This window comes from Mustela erminea, chromosome 7, assembly GCF_009829155.1.
Source record: "Mustela erminea isolate mMusErm1 chromosome 7, mMusErm1.Pri, whole genome shotgun sequence".
Taxonomy (NCBI): Eukaryota; Metazoa; Chordata; class Mammalia; order Carnivora; family Mustelidae; genus Mustela; species Mustela erminea.
The window spans coordinates 62,330,185-62,351,350 of record NC_045620.1 but is presented as its reverse complement, the minus strand read 5'-3'; the positions used below and the strand labels follow the sequence as shown (position 1 = coordinate 62,351,350).

General features: G+C 46.8%; 1 protein-coding gene and 1 long non-coding RNA gene across 6 annotated transcripts in view; one reads left to right on the top strand and one right to left on the bottom strand.

The window, feature by feature from the left end:
* Positions 1-449: 449 nt before the first annotated feature.
* On the bottom strand, positions 450-12,547 carry LOC116595463. 5 transcript variants are annotated; one of them, XR_004287689.1, is made up of 7 exons: positions 12,352-12,547; positions 10,373-10,898; positions 9,706-9,774; positions 7,335-7,408; positions 6,902-7,006; positions 3,733-3,829; positions 450-612 (listed from the first exon to the last, which is right to left on the bottom strand). It is a non-coding gene; the product is annotated as an uncharacterized LOC116595463 (long non-coding RNA). The 5 variants fall into 5 exon arrangements; XR_004287687.1 differs by lacking the exon at positions 12,352-12,547 and having other exon boundaries at positions 10,373-11,334; XR_004287691.1 differs by lacking the exon at positions 12,352-12,547 and having other exon boundaries at positions 450-600; positions 10,373-11,334.
* The window catches only part of TTC7A (tetratricopeptide repeat domain 7A), a 115,875-nt gene continuing 106,152 nt past the window's right edge, over positions 11,444-21,166 (top strand). The window contains exons 1-2 of the mRNA XM_032351844.1: positions 11,444-11,955; positions 20,392-20,555. Of these exons, the coding sequence (XP_032207735.1) occupies positions 11,772-11,955; positions 20,392-20,555 (348 nt within the window). The 5' untranslated portion in view covers positions 11,444-11,771. The remainder of the gene's footprint in view (positions 11,956-20,391; positions 20,556-21,166) is intronic.

The following is a 21,166-nucleotide window of genomic DNA, read 5'->3' as shown; positions in this document are numbered from 1 at the left end:
TTGAAGAGATAAAATAATTTTCCATGGCTGATGAAAGACTTTAAGTTCAGAATCACAAAGAACAACGAATCCCAAGCAAAACTAATCATAGGAAATCTACTCTTGACACATTAAAATAAATCTGCAGAAAGCAAAAGAAAAAGAAACAAGATTAAAGATAGGCAGAGGAGGAAAAAGATTGTTTTCAAAGGAGCAACAGCTAGACAGAAAAGTGACTTCTCAGCAGCAACAGTGGAAACCAGAAAGCAGTACAGTATCTTAAAGGCTAAAAGTAAACCGCTAGTCTAAAATTCTACATCCAGCTAAAATCTTCACATACAAACACGAGAAGACATCTTTGGACAAAAAAAAAGAAAGAAAGAAAGAAAAAAGAGTGATGTGTCCATTCGCATGAAACATTGTTTTAATTTTCTGTTCCTATGTAATAAATTACTACAAACTTCGCAGCTTAAAACAATACCCATTTATTTTTCTGTTGTGTAAATCAAAAGTCCATGTAAGGACCAAGTAGGCTCACTGCTCAGAGTCTCACAAGGCTGAAATCAAGGTTTTGGTAGGGCTGAGGTGTCATCTGAGGCTTGAGGTCTTCTTCCCAAGATCCTGTGGTCAAAACTGAGGTCAAAAAGAAGTCTAAGACTTAAAATTACATAAAATATATTCTCTGATTCAATGAAATTACAATGAGAAAAAAAACTAACTTAGAAAACTCCACACTTATTTGGAAATTAAGAAATGCTTCTAAGTAGCACAGGTCAAATAAAGTATTACAAAGGAAATTAGAAAATATTTTGAACCAAATGTTAACAAAGTTTTTAATGTATCAATTCTTATGGGATATAGGTGACAAAGGGAGATTTACAGCCTTAAATGTATATATATTACAAGGTAAGAAAGATCTAAAATGCATGAGCTAGGATTCAATCTCAAAAAGTTAGAAAAAGAAGTCATGGGATACTATATTACTATTCACAAAGATTCACTAACCCAACTCTGGGCATCAACATCAGGCTTAGCTCTATTTCTTGTTCTAGTCAATGGAATTCATACAGGACTGTGAGGTGTCACATCTAGACAAAAGTTTTAAGATTTAACATCTAGTTCACCATACTGTCTCTTTTCCCTCTGCCATGATGACCGTCAGTGTTCTGGACAGTGGCTGTTTTGCCAGCTCAAGTCCCAAGGTACAGATAGTATGGAGAAGAAGCCAGCCAACCTGGACAGAACAGTTAGAGTGACTGAGAAATAAACTATGTCGTAGAAATGCCCGAGGTTTTTTGTTTTTTTTGTTTTTTGTTTTTTTTTCTGGATTGTTATTGCAACATAACCTAACCTGTTCTGACTCTTATAGAAGTCCAAAGGAAGGGGCACCTGTGTGGCACAATCAGTTAAGATTTGACTCTTGGTTTCAGCTCAGGTTGTGATCTCAGGGTTGTAGGATTAAGCCCTACATCAGGCTCTGCACTCTGCATGGAGTCTGCTTAGCTTTCTCTCTCCCCTCTCCCTCTGCTCCTTCCCTCTGTGTGTGCTCACTCTCTCTGTCTCTAATAAATAAATAAATCTTAACAAAGAAAAAGTACCAAAGACACCCAAATACAGTAAAATTAATGAAATAAAAAGGATAACAGCATTAAAGAAATGGAAAAGAATATGCCATAGAAAAGATTAATAAAACCAAAGGCTGGGTCTTTGAAGAGACCAATAAAATTGATAAATCCTTGGAAATTATCAAGAAAATTAAAAAGAGAAAAAAACTAAAGAGAGAGAATGTACAAATAACCAGTGCCAGGAATGAAAAAAGCAGATATCACTATACATTCTATAAGCACTAAAAAGATAATACGAGGATTTTATGAATAATTTTTGTTTAAAATATGAGAAGTTAGATGGAATGAATATAGTTCTAGAAAAATACAACTTACTTAAAATTGATCTAGGAAGAAACAGAAACTTTAAGTACTATAATTTTTAAATAGGTTGAATCAGTACTTTAAAAACTGAATAGCTAAGGGGAAAATAATGCTTACTGTATACAAACACTTTGGAGGATAGCAAACAAATAGTATACATGCCAATTCATTTATATGGATAGCTTAACTATGATACCAAAAGCCAGTGAAGGTAGTTTCAGAAGAGAAATTTAGCCAAATCTCACTCTCGAACACAGATACAAAAATTCTAAGTAAAATATTGTATCAAGCAACATATAAAAAGGAAAATATATGTTATAACCAATGTGGCGGACAGTATGATGGCTCCCAAAGACGTTTACATCCGAATCCTCAAAACCTGTCAAAATGTCATCATACGTGGCAAAAGGGACTTGGAAAATGTGACTGAATTAAGGCCTCTGACATGGGCAGATTATCCTGGATAGAGCCCAATTAAGAAGCTTTTCTTAATTTCCATAAGAGTGCTCATAAAAGGAAAGTAGGAGGGTCAGAGTTGGAGAGTTGTGTCCACGGAAGCAGAGATTGGAGTGATTTGCTCTGAAGATGGAGAAAGGGACCACCCTAGAGCTCTAGGAAAACCACAGCTCTGCCAATACCTCGATTTAGCCCTCAAGACCCACTTTGGACTTCTGACCTCAAGAATGGTAAGATAGTTAAAGTGTGGTATTTTAAGATACTATGTATTTGGGAATTTGTTACAGAAGCAACAGGAAACAGATACAACTAAGTTGATCTTATTCTAGAAATACAAGGATGTATAGAAAAATAATAAAATTCAACTCCAATCATCATTTAAAAAAAAATAAAACTTTTAACCAACTAGGATTAAAAGGATTTTTCTAAATCAGATATCCTTTATCAGACATTGGAGTAAAATCAACACATTGTACACCAAAAGTTTTATAACACCGTATGTCGTTATACTTCAGTAAGAAGGAGAGACGGGGCACCTGGGTGGTTCAGTCCTTAAGCATCGGCCTTAGGCTCAGGTCAAGGTCCCAGAGTCCTGGGATGGAACCCAGCATCGGGCTTCCTGCTCAGCGGGAAGTCTGCTTCTCCCTCTCTATCTGCCCCTGCTTGTCCTCCCTCTCTTGGAGGACATTTATTTACGTCAAATAAATAAATAAATAAAATCTTTAAAAAAAAAAATAAAAAAGAGAGGGAAAGAAAGAAAGAGGGAGGGATGACGGGAGGGAAGAGGGAAGTGGGGAATAAGCAATGAAAGTAATTACCATAAAAGAACAAAAGTAACTATCAAAGAAAGCAATGGAGTAATTACCATAAAAAGCCAGCAGTTACATTTAGAAAGAACAGGGTTGTATTTGGGAAGGGATATACTGGGGGCCCTGTGGGATGCTGGTAAAACCGTACTTTTTTCCAGATGATATTTAATGGAAGTGCTTCATAATAATTATGTTTTATCTACTTTCCTTCAACTGTGTTATTTTTCGCAACAATAATGTTTTTAAAAAGGTAGAAAAGAAAGTAAGGGGGCGCCCGGCTGCCTTAGTCCGCGGAGCATATGACTCCTGATCTCAGGGTTGTGAGTTTGAGCCCAGGGTTGGGAGCAAAGATTACTAAACAAACAAACAAACAAAACTTAAAAAAAGAAAGAAGGATTTGAATAGGAGATAGAGCAAAGCAACATTTTAAGGCCTAGAACTGCTATAATCGTTGAAGGGCATACACTCAGGTTGGTTTTAGGAGTGGTGGAACTTAAAATTAGACCAGCTAACATGAGCTGAAAGGCTCTGAGGGCTCCTGGGTTGGGCTGACTCCTCACCTCCAAGATAGCAGTATCCAGGCAGAGAACCAGCACGGGCAAAGGCTAGGAGAAAGTATGGGGCCCCACTCTGGGGTGGGTACCCATTGTGGCAGTCCTGCAAAAAGACACAGAAGGCACCGAGGAGAAACAGGAGTCATCTGGGACCGCAGGGAACAGAAGGGACCCAGGGGGTGGGAGGGAAGTCAGTGCACGGAGAAGGTGCTAGTATTGCAATCATGCAATGGAGGGGGGGAGGGGCTAGGAGACATCCCAGGGCTCTCCTCTCCCAGGCCTGAGAAAAGTTCTTAATATTCTAGGATTCTAAAATTAATGTCATAAATAATCACCGAGTACCCACTATGCCAAGCATAAAGAATGCATGGTTTTGAAGCTCGCCTTTATTTTTTTTTAATTTTAATTTTTTTAAAAATTTCATTTATTTATTTGACAGATAGAGAGAGAGCACAAGTAGGCAGAGAGGCAGGCAGAGGGAGAGGGAGAAGCAGTCTCTTTGCTGAGCAGGGAGCCCGATGTGGGACTCGATCCCAGGACCCCGGGATCATGACCTGAGCTGAAAGCAGCCACTTAACCGACTAAGACACCAAGACACCCCTGAAGCTCGCCATTATAAGGGCCTTTCTCCTCTCCTAATGGTTACCTGCACTTTTCTGGCAGCTGTCAAAGGGAAAGACTGACCCTACAGCCAGCAGAGCTTTCATGGCAACATCCTAGGAGGGCTGGTTCGGCTGGCCAGTCTACAGTACTAATCGTTAAGATGTGGGACAGCATGGGCCAGAAATGCCATGAGCCAACAACCACCATCATAAGTGAAAGCCGATTTCCAAGTGGAAGGACTGTGGGTCATGGGACTACGGAAGACAGGGCAGGCTCTGTATCCCACATCCAGATGATCTGAGTCCATGAAAGCGCTGATAGCTATGAAGAAAAGTTTTCATTATATTCAAATTTAGGGTTTTCAGGGTTTCTGTTGGGAACACAGGGCTCTGGGGGCCCCCGAATAGCAAATACAAGAGTCTGAGAGAAGAGGGGAGTAGGAGTAGGGAGGGGATGTCTCCACCTCTGGATGGTCTAATTACACCCAGCACTATCACAACGAGTATAAATTAGAGCGATCTGATGAAGTGAGGGAATGTGGGAACAATCACACAGAATACTTCTTTACATCAGTACACAGGAAGAATCCAAACCACCTGCACTCAGCCTGCTGTTGACATTGACATGAGTTTTTGAGTGTAGGAAACGCTTGCCTGGGGTGAGAAAAGTTGTAAACAGCTATTGTTTTTTGCAGAAATTTCAAGAAGTAACCTTTTTTTTTTTTTTTTTTTTAAAGTAATCTCGACACCCAATGTGGGGCTTGAACTCATAACCCCAAGATCAAGAGTTGCACATTCTACCGACTGAGCCAGTCAGGTGCCCCTCAAGAAGTAACCTAACTTTTCTTTTTCAAGATTTTATTTATTTATTTATTTGAGATAGAGTAGGGGAGAGAGTAAGCAGGGGGGAGAAGCAGAGGGAGAGGGAGAAGCAGGCTCCACGCTGAGCAGGAGGACCCTGGGATCATGACCTGAGTCAAAGGCAGATGCTTAACCAGAGGGACCCCCCCAGGTGCCCCAAGAAGCAACCTTTTTGAAGAACTTGGCAACTTTTCAATAGACTACATCTAACCAATCCCAATACCCAGCTATTGTATTGTGATTCTTGCCGAGTCCCCATCAAGCCCCTCATTGGGACTTAAAATAGACCCAACGCTTCATAAATATCCAGATGTGGCTGTCCCAATATAGATGCTACTATGACTAGCCATAGTCATGTTTTCCCTTCCTGTGATCAAAACAAACTCAGCTTTGCACTCTCACAAAGTTGTTTTGTCACTGTTTTCAGGAAGCAGCCTTCGACTATGAGCCCCAGTGAGGCCTCCCTGCCATTGTGGTCAAGACCCTGACTCAGAAAGGGTGCTCCTCTCAGGCCCTCAGGCCCCTCATGAGTCTTTTATAGACCATGCCAGCGAGAAATGTAAGTCTTGTCTTGGGCCCGAGCTCCCCCAATACAGGGTCTACTTGTCTCCAGTAACAGGGAAACCCTTTCAGGAATCCTTCAATCATTTGAGCATATTGGAAAATCTTTTCTTCTTAGTCGACCTCTGCCTTATTACTAACAACATGACTCCTTGTCTATTTCCATCCCGCTCATTTTTTATTATGCCTCTGTAAGAGGCAGGGTGACAGGGGCAAGAACAGATATGGATCCCAATAAGTATGTCCCTAACGTGGCCTGGGGACAAATTTTGTCTTGGGCCACTTATGAGAACTTTCCTCAGACTTGTTTTGAGGTTCAGCAAAGAACTCTCCACATATTCTATCTGCTAGGAAGTATAAATTCATCGGAGCCCCAGTTGGAGAAGGTTTAGTGTGAGGTTGGGGGCCCTGAGCCACAGGATACACAAGCAAGTCTTGACTGACCATTGCTCTGTCTCAGTAGAAAACTCAGCCCATGCCTTCCTCAGGCCAGACTTTAGCTTCTTACATGTATTTATGCTACATCCAAATTTGTGCACTTGTCTTTCCAAATAGCATCATTTCACCTAGGATAATTTAGAATTACAGTGGCCACCATGAGGAAGTTTCAATATAAACAAAGTTATTTACTTGGGAGGTGCCTTAGAATGTAAAGGCAATGTAATTCCAAGCACCCAATGGTCTTCATTATTTTTTATCAGCATAAGGAAGCATCTAAAAGAAACTGGATTGCAAAATTACTTCCTTAACGGATTGCTTGGCCAAAGCAAAAGAAAAATATGAACAAGTTAAATCTTTTATTTTCCCCCCAAACCCCAAATCAAGCCTACTATCCTCTTCCTCCATGCCGTGCCCTTCCAACCTTTGCTACTCCTCTAACTCTTCCTCTGACCCACTCCCCCTCCTTCCTGGCCAGCCAGGTACCCCAAAGCTCACTTACCTCTTTATTTATTTATTTTTAATTTATTTATTTGACAGAGAGAAATCACAAATAAGCAGAGAGGCAGGCAGAGAGAGAGAAAGAGGAGGAAGCAGGCTCCCTGCCAAGCAGAGAGCCCGATGTGGGGCTCGATCCCAGGACCCTGGGATCATGACCTGAGCCAAAGGCAGAGGCTTTAACCCACTGAGCCACCCAGGCGCCCCTCACTTACCTCTTTAAAGTAAACCTCCAGTGGAACAGAGAAAACCTCTTATGATGGATTCTAAGCTCTGATTTCAATCTCAGCTGAAAGCCATTGCCAGAGCCTCTGCAGGGCCTAGAGAAGAGCGAAACATTGCAGAGGAATTTAGAATCATTTGAGGAACATATAGCCCAGAGCAGCCACATATATCCTGGGTAACTCCTATGTATGACCCTTAGATGGAAGAAGTTCAATGAAAAAATCAGAATGGGAAGACCCCAGTGGTGACTAAAAAGGCCTTCAACTGCACAGGGAACCGAAGGGGTTTAGAAAAGCTACAGAGTTGTCAGGCTCTTTTGGAGGCTATCCTCTTTCTTTCCTGGAAAAATGGACTGTGCTCTGATTCAGTTGTTCAAGCCAAAAAAGGGGACATGTGATGGAGACCTCAGGGATAAGTTAATACCTATAGACAGCACGCAGGAGTTGATCCTGGAGTAGACGTGACCCTGGTTGCTCTCTTATCCTTTTGTGAATGCACTTGAACCAGAAATAGAGGAGCGTTAACATGCAAGCAAAAACTAGAATGGGTCTGCCCCATGGCCAGACCTCCAAAACCCTGCTGAATATTTTGAAAGAGTTCTAAAACTAAGAAATGAACAATGGAGACATCAGTGAAGGTGTTCAGTTTCTCTACTCTTAAACTCACAAGGAAACATTTCTCTGAAAATTAAAGGACAACCTTACAGATGTTTTACTGATATGGACACAAAAATACCACTCTTAAGCCTGACCACTACTATGCAACCTTTTCCTTGCAGTCTTTAAACTACTCCAGTCACACATTTATCTTCACCATACCTTTCCCAGGCCCCCCGCCCGTAACCATCAGCCTCAAACCTTTAACCAAGGAACACCATACTCATTAACTTAATAGCAAGGGATTTACTGTGTGAATGGAACTGCCATATTAAATATTTTCCCCAAGGGTTTCTTCCTTCTGATCTGGTCCCAGAGGACAGCCCTATTCATAATAAGATCCTGGCTCATTCAGTTAATGATTTATCAGTACTTCTGTGTGTAAATCAAGCAGATTAAACCTCTTTTATCAGTAAAAATTATGATTCTACTGGAGCTAAACCCATCAAGGTTAATCTCTACCCAAACTTGCATAATAGCCTCTAAAACAAGGTGAGAAAAGAAGGGATAAAACTAATAACCAAGAGCCATAAAGAGAAATGAGTCTCACACCGTGTTCCGGTCTTTGTGACTCTCCTATCCTCTCAGTTGAAAACCCCAGTGGACAGGAATATAGATTCATTTAGGACCCCAGGGCTAGGATCAAACTCAAATAATATTCTATCTTCAACGGCTACAGAGATCATGTGTTTTATAGTTGTAGATCTGTGTCGTACTTTCTTTGGTGTCTCCTTATTTTTTAATTTAATTTATTTATTTGACAGAGAGAGAGAGAGAGAGAGAGATCACAAGTAGGCAGAGAGGCAGGCAGAGGGAGAGGGGAAAGCAGGCTTCCTGCCGAGCAGAAAGCCAGATGTGGGGCTCGATCCCAAGACCCTGAGATCATAACCTGAGCCAAAGAGGCTTAACCCACTGAGCCACCCAGGCATCCCATCTCTTAATCTTTTTAAACATTTTATTTAAAAAACAAAAACAAAAACATTTTATTTTTAAGTAATCTCTACACTCAACATGAGGCTTGAATTCACAACCCCAAGATCAAGAGTCTCACACTCCACCCACCAAGCCAGTCAGGTGCCCCGCTTTGGTGTCTCTTTAAATCAAAAGTTAATACTTGTCTTCACTAGGGAAAATCAAGAATAGTACCTGGGAGACCACTATGCCTCAGTTTACTCAGTTTACAAGACAAGACATCCCATGGAGGAAAATTCCTTACTCCAGACAATGAGCTGTGCAATGTGTGTCTGGCCAATAACTAAGACAATTATGAGGCTCCTTGGGCCACTGCAGGCAGAACAATCCTAACTTCTCTAAACGGGCACACCATTAATATGACCTACCCACGTCCTTGCTAACCAAACCTTTTCCTTGGGAACCCGAACATAAACAGACATTTTCTGAATTCAGATTAGCTCTTCAGTACCCTCCCATTCTGGGCCTAAATGTCATAAACCTTCAACCTATAAGCACACGAGAGAGATCTCTCCAAGCCCTTAACCTCGTTAGAATCGAGACCCGCTTCTCTTGTGATCCAGTGGCAAGAGCCTCTCCACCTTTTTGTGGGGTAACATCTGAACTAGTAGAGTCTTTTGTCAGCTTGGCTGGTCCTTCATTCACTACCGTCTTCATTGCTTCCTAAAATTAGTTACACCTTTCTTGGTAGGTCGATTTACCTCCTGTGAACTCCAAGACTTTCTCTGAGGTGCTAAGACTGTCAGGCAGTCTTAGCTGTGCTAAGACTATCAGTCACTCTGTTAAGCAATCAACCCAGCTTCTCCTGATCAGCAAGTTATTTTGGTAGTCATTTTGCAGCCCACAAAGCATGACAATCTTTATCAGAATTTGTCCCAAACTCTCATCTGAGAGATTTCAGATTATTAAAAAATAAAAACTAGCACCACACTTTCCACATGCCTTGTAGTTTGGCTAATATTACTAATACAATCATGGCTGCTCTTTGCTCTCATTCCTACGGGCTCTATGCCCCTGAAAAATGCTGGTCACTAGCAGGCTGGGGGCTTATCTCTGCTGGAAAAGAACTACAAAGGGACCAGGAATGTGACTGCACTGTTGAGGACCAGCTCATTGGAAGATCTAACCATGATATTGTGTTCCTCTCTCCCATGCCCCATACTCACACAAATCTTGGTGCACGAGTCAAAGGAAAAAGCGGCAATTCTTCAGTTAGTTTCCCAGAGTCCTGCCATCTGGGAGCAGGGTTGGCAAAGGAAGAGGGAGAAAAAGTGGAGGGAGTTTGCTTATTTCTATCAGGGCTGCCTTCCCCTCCTCAACTCTGCTGTCCCCTGCCTCCCCCAGGGCTGACTCTGGGGCACGTCAGACCTGAGGCAGGGTATTCTCAGGGTACCCTCATCCAAAGGACATGCACAGTCTCTCCAACGGAAAGCTGGTTCTGGTGACAAGAAAGGGCAGCCAAAGGCTAACCAGATGCCAGTTAGAGGAGGTGACAGAAATGGGCACGGTGTTTGTGTAAATGGAGTAAACCGGCCTTAAATTCCAACTGCCAGGGCTGTCCCTGTTTTCCTTTATTTATTTCCGGGCCCCTGGGAGTTCAGAACAGACTGCAGGTGCTCAGAGCAGCAGCTAAATCAGAAAACGCTGTGCCCCAGCAAGGAATGGAGCTGCCTTTGGAACCTGGATTGGAGGGTGTCCAACCAACAGGGCTTTGGGGGCCGGGGGGGGGGGGGGAGCAGAAGATTGGCCTTCAACAGGTAATCCCAGATAGCAAAGAACCGAGGGGATGACTAAATCGCCAGGACCCTGGGCTCTGCTGGACAGAAACCTTACCACAGTTAGAGAGGTCCTGATGCGCGAAATACTGGAGTCTCCTGACACCAAAATGGTCAAGCCTACTCCCGGGATCATGCGTCAGACAGTGGCGAAGCTCTCCACCTTGAGCCGGAAGGTGGACTCCTAACTCTTAGGAGTCTGTACTATACTTAAAAGCTTGCCCTGACTTTGACTTTGCAATATGTCTGTCACTTACATACGGGGAGCTTTTTGGTGTCGCTGTGATTTCCTGCATCATGGCCTCAATCCTCACACTGTACGGCAAGCAGCCCCAAACGCGGGCCCCTCCTAACCAGTCCCTTCTCCTTCAGGCCACCCTGTAATCCTTCGAACTTCTTAGTACCCCCACGGGCGCCAGGCTAAGCCCTGCCGCGAGTTTTGATTACAGTCTCAGCAGAATTAAGAAAGAAATACCAAGCTGGAAAACAGCTTAACGCCTTTAAGAACTCCAGGGTAACGGGAGTCCGCAGAGGACAGGCCAGCCAGGTCGTGCGAGGTAATCAGGTTGGAAAGAGGAACTGCGCTGTTAAAAAAGAAAATGAAAAGTCTCTCAGAGTGTAGACACCCAGAGAGTCGACGAACTCCGAACGGCCTATTGCTCTCCGCGTCTCCAGCGCGAGCATCCCCGGGAACCCGAGGGGGGCGGAGGTGGCGCGCAGGGCCGCGCGTCCCAGCAAGGCCGGCTCCCGGGGAGGCACACTCTCGCAGGCCGGGGCGACGGGCCGGCCGGCCTCTCCCCGGATTTGTGACGTGCCGGGGGCAGCGCCGGTGACGAGGCCACCACACAAAGCCGGGGCGGGGGGTCCCCAGGCCAAGGGCCCCGATGGGATGGGCAGGGGGCGGGGAGCGAGGCGCCCCTGGGCGCCGGGGCCCCGCGCAGTATTAAAGTGAGCGCCGAGTCGGCGGCGGCTGGGGCCTGGCGCTGGCGGCGGGGCGGCCGCGAGCGCTCGTCGCGCGCCTGGCTGCTGTGGCCGCGCTGGCCGCCGGCGCGCCCGGCTCGCCGAGGCCGGGCCACGCCCCCGCGGAGGTGGAGCAGCGGCCAGGGGCGGGTCCGCAGCTGGCGGCGCCCGGGCCCGGGGCGGGGGCTGTGGCAGCAGCTGCAGCAGCGGCGGCGGCAGCAGCGCCAGGAGCTGTTGCAGCAGAGGCGGAGGCTGCTCCTGGACGCGTCCGGGCCGCGCAGCCGGAGCCCCAGCCCGGAGGCACCGGGCGGTGCGCTGGGTGCTGCTGCTGCTGCCACTGCCCGCCGGCAGCCGCCAGGGCCCCCGCTGCCGCCTGGGCCCCGGCCGCCTCCCGCGCCCCCGCCGTCCCCGCCCGCGTGTGCGCCCCAGCCTGGACGCCGCCCCCGGCCGGGTCTCCACTTCTCGGCCGCGCCTCCCATGACAGCGCCCGCGCGAAGATGGCTGCGAAGGGCGCGCACGGCTCCCACCTGAAGGTGGAGAGCGAGCTGGAGCGCTGCCGCGCCGAGGGCCACTGGGACCGCATGCCCGAGCTGGTCCGGCAGCTGCAGACGCTCGTTGTGCCCGGCGGCGGAGGCAACCGGCGAACCAGCCCGAGCGCCGCGTTCACCTCGCTGGACACCGGTGAGTGAGGGAGGGGGCTGGCTCCCGAGCGCCCCGCGCGCAAAGTGCGCCGCCTCCTCCAGGAAGCGGGCCCGACTGCTCCCCTGCCGCGACGGCCGCCTTCGGTATTACCCTTCCTGTAGTGCTGGTTTTAGGAGCAACAAGAGTAACGAGAAAGGTTCTTAAGCCCCAGGAGAAAAACCATATGCAGGTTTGGGCGCTTTTGGGGAGAGAGAGAAACGGCTCTCGCTCCCTGCCCTTTGGGATCCTGTGGGCAGCTCCGCCTGGTGTGAAATGGTGGTATCTGCACGGATCAGCTCAGAGCAAGGGCTGGACTCCTAACGCCGTCCCTCCACCCCGCACCCGGTCCCTAAACTCCTTCAGGTGAAGGCTATCTGTCTCTCTTCTTGGCCTCACCTCCTGCCCCAACCTCCGAGTCCAGTTGACAACAGGGCTCTGTCCACAGCAGACAGGGCTGCGTTGGCGAGAGTGCCAGGGTGGGGTGGTGAAGTGGGGAAGAGGCCGGCTAAGCCTCAGTTTCCTCATCTGCGGTCGGGCTCGGGACCCATCTAGCCCTGGCACTCCGTGACTTTGGCAGTAGGGCTGGTTTGGCTGGGCTGGGCTCTTACACTGGGGCGGGAAAGCACCCCGATGTGGCAGTCAGGGGTAATACCCCGCCCCAGTCTCCAGCCTCAAATCCTGTTCCTGGTGCCCACAGCTCAGGCTGGAGCGCCCTCCGCCTGCTCTCTTCGTGCACCACCACTTTAGAGCCTTGGAGGCAGGGAGTCAATGAATGCAGATATGAAGAGGTTTAAAGACTGCCCAGCCCGTGGAATAATAATAATAGTAGGAGTTATAGCTAACACTTACCCAGCACTCACTGTGTGCCAGGCACTGTCCTACTAAGCATTTCAGTCAACTCATTAATTCTTCCCAACAAACCCATGAAGAAGGCACTCTTGTTTGCCTTACTTACAGATAATGGAGACAGAGGCTCTGAGAAATTAAATAACTTGATCATCTAGCCAATAAGTGGTAGAAGCAGGATTCGAGTCCAGGCTTCTGAGTATATCCTTTTAACCACTGGCACTGTAACCTCTTAATGATGTGCAGCACAAAATCCCAGTGAGAGGAGTTGCCAAAAGGGATGGGGAGGCAGCGAGGTCACCAGAGGGCAATTGTGTGGTAGATGGCGGAGCTCAGAGGAAAAGGAATTTTGGGGAAGCAGCAGAATGTGTGCTGGCCTCATCCTGGGGTTGGGAAGGGCAAAGTGTGTTTGCCCAATGAGGAGAAAGATAGAAAGATGCTGAGGGGGCTAGTGACAGAGACAGACAGTCAGTTTGGGACTTTGAGACAAGCTGAGCATGCCAATGAGGAGCGAGGTAGTTGTGTGGGCTTCTGAGTGTGGAAAGGAAATGGACCTATACAAAGAGCACTGGGGTCTGGGTGAGTTAAGGGAATCTGAGTAAGGTTGGCTGCACAGAGAAACAGGCTGGGCCAACACAGGAACTTGACCTCCTCAAGTTCATATGGGTCTGTATCTCCTAAACTGCTTTCTAGAGGTCTCAAGGAGATTACATAGTTAATTGGTATTCCAAGAAGAAAGAACTTAGGGAGGCCAAAAAGTAAAGAAACTGGACCTAATAGATTCAAGAGTATTAAACAGACTTATTTTTTTAACTGCAGGACTTTTCAGAGCCTTTATTTTTATTTATTTATTTGTTTTTGAAAAGATTGATTTATTTATTTGACAGAGAGAGAGAGAGACAGACAGTGAGAGAGGGAATACAATAAGGGGAAGGAGGAGAGGGAGAAGCAGGCTTCAGGCAGAGCAAGGAGCTGGATGTGGGCCTCCATACTAGGACTCTGGGATCATGACCTGAGCCTAAGGCAGATGCTTAACAATTGAGCCACCGGGTGCCCCTTTATTTATTTATTTATTTTTAACAAAGATTTTAGTTACTTATTTGAGAGAGAATGAGTGAGAGACAGAGAGCATAAGTGGAAGAAGGGGCAGAGGGAAAGGGAGAAGCAGACTCCCCACAAAGCAGGGAGCCCAGTGTGGGGCTTAATCCCAGGTCCCTGCGATCACAACCCAAACTGAGCCACCCAGGCACTCCTTCAGAGCCTTTAATGTGTTCACTTGCCTATGATGTACAAGCCAAGGTTAGAGCATAAATAGCACATTTCTCAAACTTGCCTTGACCATATTCTATGAAGCAATATTGGGAAACACTGATATGATACAGTTTATAAATGGTATTGTATGGTTATAAAATACTTTCCCTATTTTTTTTTTTTAATTCTTGTAAACAACCTTGTAGGGAGAGCAGGACGTATTGTCTCCATTTTAGATATCGGGACACCAAGGCCCCAAGAGGTCATGTAATGTGTATGTGGCAGAGCCTGTATGCAAGCCTCAGTTCCTGCCACCAGGTCTACTACTAGTGAACGTGGGGGCGGGGCATGAGGCACCTGGCTTGGCTTCACTGTGGAGACTGCCTGGCACCAGGAGGGAGACTCAGGGGAACAGTGGAGTCTCTCCCGCCAACTTTTGAGTTTGGTCTGCAAATGATTTTTCTCCCACTGTTAAATCTGGATACACTATCTCAGCACACACAGGCGCATACACACACAAGGAAGGAAAATAAATGACTCCTAAACCTATGCATAGAGCACTTTTTGTTTTTTGGTGTTTTTTTTTTTTTTAAGATTTTTTAAAAATTTATTTATTTGTCATAGAGAGAGAAGCAAGAGCAAGCACAGGCAGACAGAGTGGCAGGCAGAGGCAGAGGGAGAAGCAGGCTCCCCGCCAAGCTCCCTGTCAAGTCCCCGATGTGGGACTCGATCCCAGGACGCTGGGATCATGACCTGAGCCGAAGGCATCCGCTTAACCAACTGAGCCACCCAGGCGTCCCCATAGAGCACTTTATGGATTGTCTGCTATTTTGATTCTCTCCTTATGGTTCCTTGATCACCGAGGAACTGAGGGCCTGTTTATTTGGAGCGGTGTAGCACTGACCCCTTTAAACCAGAAGAGAGGTTATTATTGTACTACATGGCCTCTTAGAGTCAGTGACCAGAAGCTTCAACAGTTACATATTTGAGGAGAGGAGAGGGAAGATATTGAGGGGGGAGCTAAACCCCAGTTGAATCCCATTTTGCAAACGGAGCCCAGCTTGTATCTGCAGGGTTTCCTACAGAAGCTAAAAACCACTCCTAGGCCATGTATTTCAGTTCAGGGGGCCAGAGGGGAGGACTCCCTGGGGAGTGTCCTCTGTGGGGTCTGGTGGGAGTGAAGAGTCAGAAGATGCTCAGGCTGAGGGGCCCCTGCCCCCTCTTCTCTGGGGAGGCTGCTCCCACCACCTGCCCAGCGGGGAAGTGCCACTGTTTGTACATTTGCTCTCAAACACATCCGGCTTAGGTTTGGTCAGGATGGAGCAGGGGAACCCCAGAGTGTGACTGGCTGTGATGGAGTTGGTTCATGTAAAAACAAAGAACCCATCCAGGCAGTTAAAGAAAAAGAAATGAATATTATGAAAAAGTTCCAAAACCTCAGAAAAGCAGAACAATGAATCCCGTGTATCCATTAACCAGTGTCAGTGATTATGAGCTCAAGAATGATCTTGTTTGAGCTACACCCCAACCTATTTTTTTCCCCACACTGAATACTGTAGTAGGTACTTATTAATAAGAACCCTTTCAGTTGCAAAGAGATTTATTTACAGGAATGTAAGCACATACCTAAAGAAGGGGTGACCGTTGGGAACCAGTGTAAGATCCTAAAAAAAAAAAATTGGTTTTTGTTTTTTTTTAAGATTTTACTTATTTATTTGAGAGAGAGAGTGAAAGAGCACAAGCAGGGGGAGCAATAGAGGGAGAGGGAGAAGCAGGCGCCCTGCTGAGCGGGGAGCCCCATGCGGGACTCCATCCCAGGACCCTGGGATCATGACCTGAGCTGAAGGCGGACACTTAACCGCCTGAGCCACCCAGGCGCCCCAAAAGTGGTTTTTCTTAATTAAGATCAGAGGTCTGTTACACTAAAGAATTCTAAAGAGAAAGGAGGATTTCAGTAAGTCAGAATGTCACAGACAAGATGATTTGGTGTGAGGTAAGATGATGGTTTAGATAGTGGGTTGAAATTTCTTTCCTTTTTGCAGTCTTCTGTTTTTATGTTATCAATTGTATAATCCTTTCTTTTTTGGCCAAATAAGAGCTCTTTTGAAAAAACAAAACCACCATACTATTATCAACCCCCACCCCCACTGTTAAAATCTAATGATTTAATTTTACAGTTCATTTGCTACAATTGGGATCCTACATATTGCATTTGCTTAGTAGTTTGGGTGCCTCTTTTCTCCCGCAGTACTTTTTTGTGTGTGTGAAAATCTCAAACATTCGGCAAAATTAAGCTGTACTTACTTTATCACTTGTCTGCCCCTCTATCTATCTAGCCATCCATCTAGAGTCTCCTAATCTATAGTCACCCCCATCTCTCTCTTTTTTTTTTTTTTTAAACCTGAACTGGAGATTGGTCTGAGCGTTTCTTCAGTTGGCGTTAGAGGGGGTGTGTTTGAGGCAGGTGGCCTCTCACTAGTTTTGGCCTCTTCCTCCTCTCGCTGTGGTTACAAGTTCCCAGCCTTCTGCGGTCCTGTGTGGTAAGCAGCTGCAGAGACCACTGTGTCCCCATTTGATTTCGTGGGGAAGGGCGTACCTGGCTGGACCCAGGTTTCTGACTGCAGATCGGCAGGCTGGGGAGATGCACCACCCTGCAAATGTGGTTTCTGGGGAAGTGGCAGGTATCTATGAAGTGGGTCCATGGGACTTAGCACCCTGAGAGCAGATGGGAAGGTAGCTGCTAGAAGCCTTCAAAACCAGGTGGGTGGGGAGCCTGAGGGACCTCAGTGGGGGCCTCCTCGGGGCCTCTGCCCAGGGTAGGGGGCTGGACTGGGCTGCACGAATCCCTACTCAGGCTTCCAGAATCTGTTTCACTGTCAGGAAGGGGAGAAGCTGCAACACTTTACCCAAATCGGGATAAGGAGTAGGTTTCAGACAAGATGACAAAGAGCCATATTTTACCTTCAGAGAAGGAAGAATGGGAAAGCCTCAAAACCACCTGGATTCTTATTGAACAACTGGAAATCTAGAACTTTTAATTCTAAAATAGTCTTCAGTCTCATAGACTGGCCAGTTGGGAATGGTGGGATGCTCAGAGGAAGGGGAAGGATGGCAGAGTAGAGAGGGAAGTGATGTGGGCAAAGAGGAAAAGAAAGTCAGTTCAGTTCCCAACACCTGCTGAATGTCTGTTAAACCAAACACAGACTCTGTGTGGGGGGTGAAGGGCAGGGGTGGGGGCGGGGCAGGGAGTGGTGCACAAGAGGCGTGAGAAGGCCAGGAAGTGTGAGTTTACAGAACAGTCTGAAACTTACAGGTATGTGACAGTAAGAACAATTCTTATCCCTGCCTTTGGAATTGCTACTGGAATTCCTATTTGGAAATCCTATTACTTGGAACTACTATTACCTTTGAATGTACTATTCACAGCCCTTAGACTTCTTTATTTCTAAACCACCAGGAGCTCTGGTCTGCATGGGCTGCAGGGCAGACAGCTTGTCTGCCACATTCGGTGGTATGATGTTGTTGTGGGCTGGGACCATAGCAATATTACATATCTTTATTATCATCTATAAAATGGTAGTAATATCCACCTTTTAGGGCCGTGCAGATCAAAGGATACTATACAGTAAAGTAGTCGGCACCCAGTAGGCCCTCAGCAAACACTGCCCTCCCCCTTTTGCAGTGAAAGGGACTCTATGGTCAGGGCAGTGCTTACTTTCATGTTTTTTTTTTGTTTTTTAATTCCCAATTTGTTGGGCTCTGATACTTTCATAAGATACACAAACTGCTGCCTCTCATTTTTTTATTATTCAAGTCAACAGATTCTAAAATTATTTTGTCACATTATAATCAACTGGGTGACAGACACAGATCACCCCAGTCCACCCACCACACTTGGAGCAGCATGTGTTCAGAGGATACGCCCCTTCTTTTTAGGAGAGGAGTGTGCCCTGGGGAGTATTTCCAGATTCAGGGTTGCTGGGGAGGAAGCTGGTTTCTCTGGGCTTGAAAGGAACAGCAGAGCCAGCTCCTGCCATTGGGTGGTGGAGGCAGAACCTGGTGGGGAGCTGCAGGTGAGCGAGAAACCAGCCCAGCAGGACTATGGAGGGAGATACTCAGTTCCCTCAAAAGGAGCAGGTTCCTAACTCTCCTCTGGTTGAACAGGTGCAAACCAGGTTGGAGAAGGAGAGCCCCAGGCCCGGTGGCCCACAGCTCCGGAATGTTGCTCAGGCCCCCACTGCTTAGTAGCCCAGCCCTCCTCCTAGCTGAGATTTGGAAAGGGAAAAGATTGGCTTTCATTCTTGAGTTGACTTAGATTTTATTTATTTTTATTTTTTTATTTTTTAAAGATTTTATTTATTTATTTGAGAGAGAGAGAGAGGGATCACAGAGAGGCAGAGGCAGGCAGAGAGAGGGGGATGCAGGCTCCCCGCTGAGCAGAGAGCCTGATGTGGGGCTCAATCCCAGGACCCTGGGATCATGACCCGAGCCGAAGGCAGAGGCTTTAATCCACTGAGCCACCCAGGCGCCCCTCAGATTTTATTTTTGCCTAGATAATATAGTCCCATGGGTCAACCTTCCAAAGGGACCAAAAAGTAAAGAGTGAAAAGCCTCTTTCCATCTCTGCCACCTTCCCCGTAAGCCAGGAAGGCCATCAGGATATGTGTGTATACCATCACGTGTTTATACATAAACACACGTTTGCGTCTGCTGTGTGCCCTCTGCTTTCTTACTGATTTGTCTTGGAGTTCATTCTCCAACAGCGCAGACAGACCTTCTCATTCCTTTCCGTGGCAGTGTGGTGTCCCTTTTTATGGAAGTGCTGTGCTTTATTTAATCAGCCTCCTGTCAATGGACATAAAAGTTGTCTCTAATTTTCCACTATTATAAATAACGCTGAGTGACTTTCTCTATCAGTCATTGTACACACGTGCCAAGACCTCCCTCTTTAGCAGTGGGACTGTGGAGTCGATGGGGTGCACGTAGTTCTGATACACATCATCAGGGTCTTTCGAGAGGTCCCACCCACTTCTGCACCACCAGGGACAGAGGTTAGCTTCGACAAGAACTTTTTTGGGCAGTTCCTCCAAATGTTAATTTTCGAAATCACGGGACGGACAGCCAAGGATCACAAATAGACTGTGGCATCCTCAGAGGGAAAATCTCCAGGGACCGTTCTCTGGGATCTGGGCTTTCAGGCTGTTCTCCGCGGGGAATTTCCTCTCCGGGGAGAGACTCTTCAGAGGCCTGCAATTTGGAGTCCGTGGGTTTGAGCTGTGAGCAAACTGCAGGGGTCCTGAGAGTAAGGAGTAGCATTCCCGGGTGGGTCTAAGAACGCCATCCTGGCAAGTAGAAAGAGCTCTGGGAAGGCTGGGGACCAAGCAGACCTTCCTGGAGGCATTTTCTATTGGCCCGTGACTCCCCGAGCCTCTTGGCTTCCTCACCCAGCCGTGGAGAGGGTCCAGTTCCCTTGGCAGAAGTTCCACTTCTGTTGGGTGGTGGGCCTGGTCCTCACCCTGGTTTCAGGGAAGGGGCAGCGAACCAGTCACACTGAGCACAGCCACCAAATGGTGGTCGTGAAACCACATGTGATCTCAGAGCCCTGGAAATCCCACCCATTCCCCAGGTTGACGCTGCTGTAGGTAGCAGGCAAATGGTGGTCACAAGCCTGGAGGTTTCAGTGCTGTGTGGGGAGGTGGCAGATAGAACCAAACAGTACAAATTCCCCTGCCAGGCAGTGAGGTTTGGAGATAGGCTGACATATGGAGAGAACTCCAGAGAGTGCCAGGACTGGACATGTCCATGGATTTGCCCTGCTCCACCAGTGCATCTGCTGCCCACCTTAACTCTTTGCTTTCATTGCTAGGTTATCCCTGGTTATGGTAAAATACCGTAAAAATACAGAAAACCAACTCTGGTTATACGGAAATTGGGAGCTTATGAAAATGCATTAAGTTGCTTCCGATATTTTTCCTCTTGGGCTGTTTTTGGGGGGGATTCCTTCTTGGAGTAAGAACTTGCTACCCACAATGGGGCATGGGTGTGACTTTGTCCCTCATTTTAAATTCTGAAATTCTGGGAATTTGTCCTAGGTATTGGGAACTTTGCCTCCCCAGCCACTAAACTACAGAAAATAAACAGCAGTTTGTGCTGTGAGTATGATAGAATGGCTGTGTTTTGACTCTCAAGGCTGTTTAACTTTATGAAAACTGGGTCTTTATTTCTTTTCTCAGATTCGGGCTGCTTCTGTGCCGGGGTGGGATAGCCGGGTGGCTACAGGGACATGGGCTAGTGTCAGGGGATCTGCCGTGTTCAGGGGATCCCTGCCCTGTTTTTCAGATGACCTTGGGAAGTTGCTCCTGGCTGAGGCCCTCCTGGAGCAGTGTTTGAAGGAGAACCACGCCAAGATAAAAGACTCCATCCCTTTGCCTGAGAAGAATGAGCCGAAGATGAATGAAGCCAGAAACCACCTGAGTAGTATCCTTAATCACGGGAGGCTGTCTGTAAGTGGGCAGCCCCCTCCTCTCCTCTCTGTCTTGCCTCCCATCTGTTGGTGTGCAGGGTCCCTGGCTCATTTGGTCATCTGAGCAGCAAGGCCCCCTAAAGGGTTGGCTCCGCACTGTTCAGTGCAGCAGCTGCCTGCGGCGTGTGGTTCTCCAGCACTCGCAATGGGGCCAGTCCAACCTGAGATGTGCTGTAAGTGGAAAACACACGCTGGAATCTGACCATGTAGCACAAAATGAGGAGTGTTCAAGATGATTCATTCTTTATACTGATTATGTGTTCAGATGACAATATTTTGGATAGACTAGATTAAATAATATGTCCTATTAATATTAATTTCACCTAGTTTTGCCTTTTATTTGATTTTTAAGAAATATTTCTTTTAACTATATTTTTAAAGATTTTATTTATTTGTGGGGAGAGAGAGTAAGAGAGCAAGCAAGCACAAGGGGGACAAGCAGGCTGTCCACTGAGCAGGGAGCCTGACTCGGGGCTTGATCCCAGGGCCCCAGGTTTATGACCTGAGCCAAAGACAGTTACTTGACTAAGCCACCCAGACACCCTATTTTTGCCTTTTTTAGTGTGATTAGAAGATTTTACTAGGAAAACT